This window comes from Sinocyclocheilus grahami, unplaced genomic scaffold (genome assembly GCF_001515645.1).
Source record: "Sinocyclocheilus grahami isolate Dianchi unplaced genomic scaffold, SAMN03320097.WGS_v1.1 scaffold222.1, whole genome shotgun sequence".
NCBI classification, from domain to species: Eukaryota; Metazoa; Chordata; class Actinopteri; order Cypriniformes; family Cyprinidae; genus Sinocyclocheilus; species Sinocyclocheilus grahami.
Genome location: NW_015505401.1, coordinates 2,960,759 through 2,970,314, shown reverse-complemented (window position 1 = coordinate 2,970,314; position 9,556 = coordinate 2,960,759). Strand labels below are relative to the sequence as shown.

At 37.6% G+C, this 9,556-nt stretch overlaps 1 protein-coding gene across 1 annotated transcript in view; it reads left to right on the top strand.

The window, feature by feature from the left end:
* The first annotated feature begins 1,415 nt into the window (after nucleotides 1-1,415).
* The window catches only part of LOC107596738 (C-Jun-amino-terminal kinase-interacting protein 3-like), a 17,447-nt gene continuing 9,306 nt past the window's right edge, over nucleotides 1,416-9,556 (top strand). The window contains exons 1-13 of the mRNA XM_016287535.1: nucleotides 1,416-1,982; nucleotides 2,709-3,213; nucleotides 3,773-3,967; nucleotides 4,942-5,062; nucleotides 5,192-5,262; nucleotides 5,364-5,431; nucleotides 5,608-5,662; nucleotides 5,805-5,977; nucleotides 6,458-6,720; nucleotides 7,310-7,367; nucleotides 7,485-7,637; nucleotides 8,328-8,370; nucleotides 8,478-8,605. Coding sequence (XP_016143021.1) covers nucleotides 3,115-3,213; nucleotides 3,773-3,967; nucleotides 4,942-5,062; nucleotides 5,192-5,262; nucleotides 5,364-5,431; nucleotides 5,608-5,662; nucleotides 5,805-5,977; nucleotides 6,458-6,720; nucleotides 7,310-7,367; nucleotides 7,485-7,637; nucleotides 8,328-8,370; nucleotides 8,478-8,605 — 1,427 coding nt within the window. The 5' untranslated portion in view covers nucleotides 1,416-1,982; nucleotides 2,709-3,114. The remainder of the gene's footprint in view (nucleotides 1,983-2,708; nucleotides 3,214-3,772; nucleotides 3,968-4,941; nucleotides 5,063-5,191; nucleotides 5,263-5,363; nucleotides 5,432-5,607; nucleotides 5,663-5,804; nucleotides 5,978-6,457; nucleotides 6,721-7,309; nucleotides 7,368-7,484; nucleotides 7,638-8,327; nucleotides 8,371-8,477; nucleotides 8,606-9,556) is intronic.

Below are 9,556 nucleotides of genomic sequence, written 5' to 3'. Positions count from 1 at the left end.
ATTTTCCACATACTGTACATTATTGTTTCTCCTCTATGCCCCGCCTTTTTGAAACGAGTCGATTTTTACAAAGCTCATCGGTCAGAAAAAGCGAGGTGTGCTGTGATTGGCCAGCTATCCAGTGTGTTGTGATTGGCCGAACACCTCAAGCGTGAGACGGAAATGTTACGCCCCTTACATACTGTTGATGCCGTGTCCCAGCCGGAGCGACAATGCAAAAATCATGAAAACCCATTATAAACGAGGCATTTGTTGCATCCAGTGGGGACATAATTACAGATTATAATGATTTATACTGTATTTTTTGCTTCTTTCTTTGCGTGAACATTTGGGCGGCGTTATGCAAATCTTCCCACATAGTGATGTAGACATGTGGGGGCGTGTTAGAACAAGCCGTTTAAGGTAGGAGTGGTTAACTCTTAACTTTTATAAAGAATATCTCTTTGGATTTGAGACTTTAGTCTTTGCAACTTTACAGATCTTCTTTATGCACCAAGAGCTTGTAACACTCCAGAGAGAAAGGAAAAATTAAAATCGCATCATATGACCCCTTTAATGGTTCTCTGCATCAACAGATAAGTCTGGTTTAGTGTTCAGATATGTTGACACCGATGTTGAGAACCAATATAATGTCACTATAGCTTTATCTGTTTAAATAAGGCTGCTATACACCGAATTTATTTTGTGATATAATTCTCAGCCATTTCATTTCACTGAGAAGGTTTTCTTATTAATGGAACATGCCACTTTATAAAACTGCATATAATAACAATACCATTACCATCATCATTTCTTTATGTTCTCTAAATATAGATTAAATGCAGTTAAAAATGCAGTTGCTCTAAATATACAGTAACTAGGATGGACCTATAATCGCATTTAAGCAATTACAGACAAATTAATGTGCGATTCCATAATTGTTGATGCTTGAATATTTAAATAATTAAACAATTGTCGATTTGACGCTTATATTGTTATTCTTTAGGCTGGTTTATTTTTTACTTATTTTCTTATGGGATTGCCATCTTTGAAAAAATTGTTACCAAATATGAGGAATGTCTAAATACAGTTTTATACCTGTATTGGTTTTGACGTCACAATATTACACCTATATACATTAAAAAAAACTAACATTTAAATTAAATATAGACAAAATGCGTAACATTTAAAGTTAAAATAAAGTAAATTAAATCCAATAAATTAAAGATTTATATTTTATTTTATTTTTTGCAACAAAATAGGTAAAGGTTTTAGCTTGACAAATGCAGTTAGCGCAAACAAATATAAAATGAGAAAATATCATGACAAAATATAGCATTTTTGGCATTAATTATTATAAAACAATATTTTTTTTTACTACAATGAATGTAATATAATTCAAGAGATCATTTTAAAATGCTAACGTTGTTGCCAGTGTACCGTATTCGTCCAGTGTGCCCATTATTCTTGTGTTGAGTCAGTGCCAGCAGCAGAAGACCTCTTTCGGTTTCCTCTCCTGTCAAACAGCAGCGGGGGAAATCTGATAGTGTGCTGCCTGGGGAGCGTCGCAGGTCATAATACACATGAACGCAAACCTAAAAGCTAACGGTGGTAAACTCGGTCAAGATAAAACCGTTCAACCTTTGATTTTCTAAAACTTCTCAAACACACACTGGAATGTGGAGTATTTAGCCAGGTGTGTTTTTCTACCCAGAAGTCACATGATAAGCCATCACGTGTCAACGTTCAAGTTTCAGGAAAGTTTTCATTTCTCGTCGGAGAAACCCCGCCCATCTCCGTCTCTTCTGCATAATTATTGGTTCTTATTCAGCGATCTTCTTTTTGATAGGTCCAGACTAACGTCACTCAAACTGCTGACGCTCTAACCGCGCCTCCTTCTTTAACCTGTTTAGAGTAATTGATATCGCTTCTTAAGCGAAGGACTTGAATTTCATCCGCATGAACTTATAGACATGGTGTCCGAGCCTCACTGATATGTAAAGGTGAGTTGATAAATATGCTATAATCACAATAAATAATCGTTTACTGGTGAAATGTACCGCTAAAAGAGCAAGTGTCAATGCAGGAACAGGCAGACTGCGTTCAAGGTGTTTGCCGACGCCACGCAATGTTTATTTGCCTTTGAATATTAAAGTTTATTTTTGTACTTTCTATTCATGCGGTAATGTTTCTTTGAGTCTGAGAGACGTGTGTGCCTTTATGGGACTATAAATGTGTGTGCGTGCTTATATATGCTTGCATACAGTATGTGCACACATTTGCTTGGCGTTGTTATTATTTTAGTCGTTTAAATAATTTATTCACTAGCTTGTTCACTATTTAGGGTGAACTAGACAAAGAATATAAAAAATGTATTTACATATCTATATAAAAAACAAGCATTATATTTGGGTGAGCGACGGACAATTTAATAACAAAAGTTAAGTTGTATGATTTGACAACATTAGATCTAAAAATGCAACCAAACAGTTGAGCTTAACACGTTTTGGAGTTGTTGATCATGAAGATGGACGAGATTTCTGTTAACATTTATGTAAACGTATTAGAGAAATATATTTTAGGTTGTGTAACTGGTTGCCCCATTTTATGGTTCACTTGAATAGTCCATGTAGTCTTGCTGTCAATGTGGGGTATTAATAGTGCTTAAATGACAAGTTGTTCAAAATGGTTTGTACTAACGCATGTTACTACCCTTTGTATTCCACCAGAATGGACACCAAAACACCTCCAGACATGAGCAGTGCCGACTAACTCCGATGACTTCAGTCAGTTTAGGTTTTGAAAATGAATGTGAAACAGAAAACGAGAAGCGTGGAAGAGGAGGAATTAACTGGAAATACCATGTGGCTTAAGAAAATAGTTCTGCTTCTCAGGTAGATATTTATAGGGGCAAGAAGAGATATTTCAGTAGATGCACATGCTGTCACTAACACACTACCATACTATTTTCATGCTTGTTTTGGTTCACGCTGAAACCATTTTAAGGTAGTGAAAACCGTGTGATAAAAAGGAAGAGGTTTGGGTTGAATAGCAAAGTTCAACAGCAAGACTGGGGGTACATTCAAATTATAGTGACGTTAAATAAGCCAGTCAGAGAACGGAGAGCTGTGAAACATGGATTATGGTGAAAGTGCTCTTTGTGGAAGTGGAGAACTGGAGCTGGATCCAGATATTGTGAGCGAGGAGGCGGGGAAACTGTATTCGGAGCTGCAGGTAACCAATTAAGAGTATCCACCTTTATTCACCCACCAATTAAAATAACTTTTAAGGCCTGTTCACACCAAGGATGATAAATATCATGAGAACGATCATTCTAAAATTGTTCTAATTCTGTGAGAATGGGGAAATTCACACCACAACTATAACGATAATGACCGATTGTTGGAATCACTTGCAGAACTCTTTTTTCCAGCTGATGAATGATAAAAACATTGACAGTCAGAATCCGCTTGATTTCAAGGAGCTCGAGCATGTGAAGTTTGCAGATACAGATGCATAATAAACAGAACATTGTTGTTCTTGGTGTAAACAGGACCTTTAGAGGCATTTTTATCATTTGCCACTTTTCACAAGTGTTAAGTTCAGAGAGCAGATGCTCTCGTTGCTGACTTTTCGTAAGGGAAGTGAACCGTAGTATTTTCCCCCTTTATAAGCACAAGTCATAAGTATCACTCTTCCTGTGAGTGCAGCTGCCCACTAAGATAAGAGCGTTAAATGTGTTGGGGGTACACCGCTGAAAACAAATACGATTCAGACAGGTTTTTTTTTTTAGTCGGTGGTGGAGACTCATGGAGCTGATGTGGTGGAGTCCCTGCTGCCCATCCTCGTCTGGGTTCTGGAAGGACTGGCGAGCTGCAGGGCTCAGCTGAGAGAGAGAGAGGAGGAGGCAGAGAGAGAGAAAGCAGAGAGAGAAGAACTGCTGCAGAGGTATCAGACTGAGAAAACCCTGAGGAGAGAGAGCCAAGAGGTGAGAGACAACTGTGTGAAGGAAGAATTTAAGGTCTTTTGTGACCTTTTAACCTTTTAAATGTAATTATTTTAAAAATAATTTACAGTTTAAGCTTTATACGATTCAGACAGGTTTTTTTTTTAGTCGGTGGTGGAGACTCATGGAGCTGATGTGGTGGAGTCCCTGCTGCCCATCCTCGTCTGGGTTCTGGAAGGACTGGCGAGCTGCAGGGCTCAGCTGAGAGAGAGAGAGGAGGAGGCAGAGAGCGAGAAAGCAGAGAGAGAAGAACTGCTGCAGAGGTATCAGACTGAGAAAACCCTGAGGAGAGAGAGCCAAGAGGTGAGAGACAACTGTGTGAAGGAAGAATTTAAGGTCTTTTGTGACCTTTTAACCTTTTAAATGTAATTATTTTAAAAATAATTTACAGTTTAAGCTTTATTTTTTTTTCAACTTTAAACGTGAACTCAGGTGCTCTATATTACAGTACTGTAGTTTTGGATTTTATATTGACACCCATAGGCAGAGTTAGTGGCCCCTTCATGGCCCTTTTTATCGGTATTATCGGTTTATCGGAATTATCGGTTTATGCAAAGCTTAATACACCATAAACAGAAAAAAGCTATTTGTGACCGGCTGGATAAGTTCTGTTCAAATTGGTCACATTGTTTTTTTAATATCCATTATAATATTTAATTATTAATTTGTAATTATTAATTAATTCACATCCTATTAATTCAACTACATTGAGTTTAACAATAATAATAATAATAAAAAATATTATTATGAAATAAATATAAATTTCGCACAATTCGCAGTCAACCATGAATAATATATCTTAACTGATGTCATCTCATGTGAGTGTGCATGATTTTAAACATATTTATTATGTATTTCATTGTGCAGAACTTTTTGTAATTAGAAAGGAAATGACAAAGTTGCACCTTTTAAATGTTAAAACTTTTTAAAAATTAAACTTGTCTACATACCATCAGCGCTATTTGGAGTTGGATGACCAGTTTGAGCAAGAGAGGAGAGCAATGCGTGCAAGAGAAAAGGAGAGAGAAAGGAGAGAAAGAGAGCTGGAGAAGAAAGCCAGGGAACAAGCTGATCAATGTGAGTTTACTCTCCGAATAAAACCTTTCACCCTTCTGCCCTCTGTCCGCCTGTCTAGATTGGTGACACATTGGCATGGTCTATATAAATGTATATTTTAAGTATGTAACCATTGTCTTTTATTTGTAGTGATGGCTTTGGAGGAGCAGAAAGCAAATCTGACACGAGAGCTGAACTCAATCAAACACACACATAACAAGGTCTGTCATCTCTCAAGTCTGTGCATCTGTTTTAGCTTGTTGGTTACTTATATATTTTAGAAAGAGAAATTTATTTTTAAATCTTCTCTTTTAATATCCAGTTAGTACTGACACACCGAGATCTGCTGGAAAAGAAAAAGGAGTGGGAGAGTGAAGCCTTCACTTTTAGGTAACACACACACTTCCCCTTTCATGAGTTGAGCTGAGAGGTAATGGAATCCAACAATGTGGTACACATTTCTTGCTTGGCATGATTAGCAAAAAAGACTATAATTTCCTGTGCATTTGAGAAGTTAAAAATTACAGTGTTGTTATGTGTCAGCAGGAAATTCTCTTTGTTTGCAGGAATCATGTGCACAGCAAACATTCAGAAGCAGAAACAGACACCTCCACTGAAGAGGTTCATTTATTTGTAATTCAGCGGAGTCAAACTATGTTTTCTCCAAACAGTACTTTGCATATTTTTGCATTAATGTCTACTATAAAACAATTAATATCTGTACTTTCACAACATCATCTTGTTTACCCTTTTTATTTCGCAGCATGATCCAAAAGCTGACGGTGCCCCTGATTCCACTGCGTCAGAAATGATCGAGACCAACAACAGCAAAGTGACAGATGCTGAAGTTAACCATAATAATGATCCGTCCTTTATCAGTGGCATCATAAGCTCCACCCCTGAGCTGGCTCATTTGAAGGGTTTTATTGAAACAAGGTACAGAAATGAATAAAGAGTGGCCATAACATCTCATTGTTTTGTCCTAGACTGCTGCAGTTTTGACAATGTTGAATATAATGTATATGAACATTCAGCTTTGCTATCACAGGAAAAATTACATTTTAAAATATATTATAATAGAAAACTAAAGGTGCTTTCTGACTTTCTTTTCTTTCTTTATTATCTTGCACTTTTTCTCTTACTGAATCCAGGAAGTGAGTGCGAGTTTGTATCTCTTAATGTGTGTAACATCCTGTTGATGTTATTTTATTTGGTTTATTTTTAAGTCATGTTAGATGATTCATTGTCATTTTTTCCTTCATGGAAACACGAGAAGAAACACAATCTGAGTTATTATTTGATGATATTTTATTGTATTTCTCTTATACATATAATTAATCTATTTCCCATAAACATGTTATCTTTTTTATCTGTCTTTTTGTTCCTCTATCTCTCTCTCTCTTTTGCTCTCTCCAGCTCCCCTGTTTGTTCAAAGACAGCAACTTCTGAATTCAACTCTAGTTTGTTTGATGAAATGAAACAAGCACAGGAGGATAAGAGAGAGGTGGATGAAGACCGGAAGGTGAAAGATGGAGAAACAACGAAGGAGGAGGAAGAGACGGATAATGACTCTGATTGCTTGGAGTGGGAGTTGAGAAATACAGACTCTGTGTTTTCAGAGTTATCTGAACTCAGCAGGGAATATGTAGAAAACGTCGACCAGGGGGCCAGTGTCAGAGGTACGATCATGTGTTTAATTTGAATGTATGTGTGTTGTTTAGAAGAAATTTCAATTGCAAACAGGGAGAACAGCATCAATCCTATTAACCACAAACAAAAATTTTTTCGTTTAAGTCATATTACTTCAGGCTGCAACAACAGAGAAACGCTAAATGCTTTTATTATGCAGCTCTCGGGAACACTTGATTCTGATTGGTCAATTGCAGCATTCAAATATTTTTGTATAGTGACCACTAAACTGTAAATTTGACCGTTGCTCTCCTACACTGTGCTAGTTTCACGTATCACTCCATCGCCCCTTTCTTTTCATATAATAAAATAATTTCACCCCAAGCTAATATTTCATGTCCATTCATTTATTTTTTATTTTTTGGTACGGCCTTGTAATAAGCATTAAAATGTACTGTCAGCTGGTTATTTTTTGTAAAATAAACCATTTCAGGATCATTTCAAAACCCCTTGTTTATTTAATAGGTTTATTTAGCACTAATAACCAACTGACTTTACATTATGCTTTACTTTAATATAGATCCATCACTGTCTAAATATGTGTGTGGTTGAATCTCTGTGTTTTGGTTTGGTTTGCAGATAGCACAGACCAGTTCGAGCAGATTCTTTCTCAATATGAGGAACTAAAACACACTCAGTAAGATAGAATACAGCTTTTCTTATCAATCAATGGTTAGTGTGTTAACCATTCAGTTTTTTCCTCTATCTGTGTCTCTTATTCATGTGTGTATCCCTGTCATTGTCTCTGTCTCAGTGAAATGGTGGATACTGCTCGTAAGGCCCTTATATCTCGTGTTGAGGAGCTGACCAGTGAGAGATCTGGCCTGAATATGGAACTTGATTCTTGCCGTGAAACCATCAGCCGACTGGAAGGAAAAACCAAAGAGATGGAGGATGAAATCAAGCGGTATTTACCTCAACTTATTTCAGTTTCAGCAGTTTAGTAAATACTTAACATTAGAAATGACAGTTTAAAGTCAAACTCAAAAATCAATGACACTGCTTAGTATTTTCAGGAACTAAGAATGATGAAGATTTAATAGGATTGAGATTAAGAAAAATATGTACAGTACCGTTTCAAATCTGGTATTGGTATAGGATCAAAAAACAGAAAATTATGAAATATTACAATTTTAAAATAACTGTTTTCTATTTTAATACATTTTAAAATGAGTGTATTCCTGTGATGTAATAGCAGTCATCAGTGTCACATGTTCTTTCAGAAATCATTCTAATATGCTCATTTGGTGCTCAGGAAACATTTCTTATCATCATGTTGAAAACATTCATGATGATTAATATTTTTGTGGAAACGACACATTTGTTTCATTCTTTGGTGAATAGAAAGTTCAAAAGAAACAGCATTTATTTTTGTACCATTATAACTGTCTTTACAGTTACATTTGATAATTTTAATGTGTCCCTGCTGAATAAAAGTAATGATTTCTCCAAAAAACTTACTGAACCAAAGCTCTTGAATGGTAATTTTGATCTGTTTTATTACTTTTAATGGTTCAAATGAATAGGGAACAGTTTGTGTTTTGCTTGTTTTGTTATGTATGTTTTTTATGAAATGGCTTTTTATGTTTTAAAACAGGTTACGAAAAGAGCTTGAGACAATCCAGTCAGAGGACCCTGATGTAAGTCTATGATAGATTTCAGAAATGTTTATGACATCACTATTCTGGAAATTATACTGTCCTCTATTTCTTAGAAACATTGAAATCAGTTCTCTCGCTCTCTCCAGGCCTCGCTACCTACCTCCCTCCGTCGCTTCTCTCGTTCTGAAATGGCCCGGGTGGTCATGGAGAAGAATCAGTACAAAGAGCGACTGTTCGAACTGCAGGAAGCTGTGCGGCGTGCTCAGCTTCAGAGGTGTGTTAAATTCCCTCTCCCAGGATGCAAATCTTAGTCTTCAATAGAAATGTTCAGAACGGTATACTGACTTAACTGTTCACCTTCATCGTAAGGGGAGCATTATGGGTATTAATGATGCAACAAATCATGTGGCTTGTCTGTATCTTTGCTTCTTTGAATGAAGCCAGTAAATAACTTCCCAGAGAAATCTCTCGCACCTGAGCAACCACATTATGGCAAATACCCACAGCACCCTAGGATTGTAACTTCTGCACAACCAAATACCACTTTTCTTAAACGCAGAACATGTGAAATTGTAGTATACACACTGATTTATGTATTCTGTCCTCCTCTAGAGGAATCAAAATGATGGCTCCATGGGTGGAAACTTACAGATTAAGGGGCGGTAATATTATAATGAGATCCCATTGCAACGTCATCAAGGGAGCGAAATCTGAGGCGCTCGATTTCTCAGACGCTTGCAGAAAAAGGCTTACCAAAACAACGGGGGTCCTCCCGAGACTGCGCTCTACCACCCACCCCCCACCCCTCTGGGGGAGACGATCACAAAAGGAGACGTAAGGATGAGGAGAGACAGATACGAGAGAGGAAAAAAAAATAATAATAATAATTATTATTTTAAGCCGCTTGTTCCTCAACCGGCTGAGAGCCCACGGCTCTCGGCCCCGCCCCACTCGTCACATACCCCCATCGCCCCTCGCAGGCCGGGGGTACTCCCGAGACTGCGCTCTACCACCCACCCCCCACCCCTCTGGGGGAGACGATCACAAAAGGAGACGTAAGGATGAGGAGAGACAGATACGAGAGAGGAAAAAAAATAAATAATAATTATTATTATTTTAAGCCGCTTGGTCCTCAACCGGCTGAGAGTCTCTCACTCGCGGTGCCATGCGATGGTACTGGACATCGTTGGTGGACGGCCCACCGCTCCTCCGCCTCCTGGCGGGC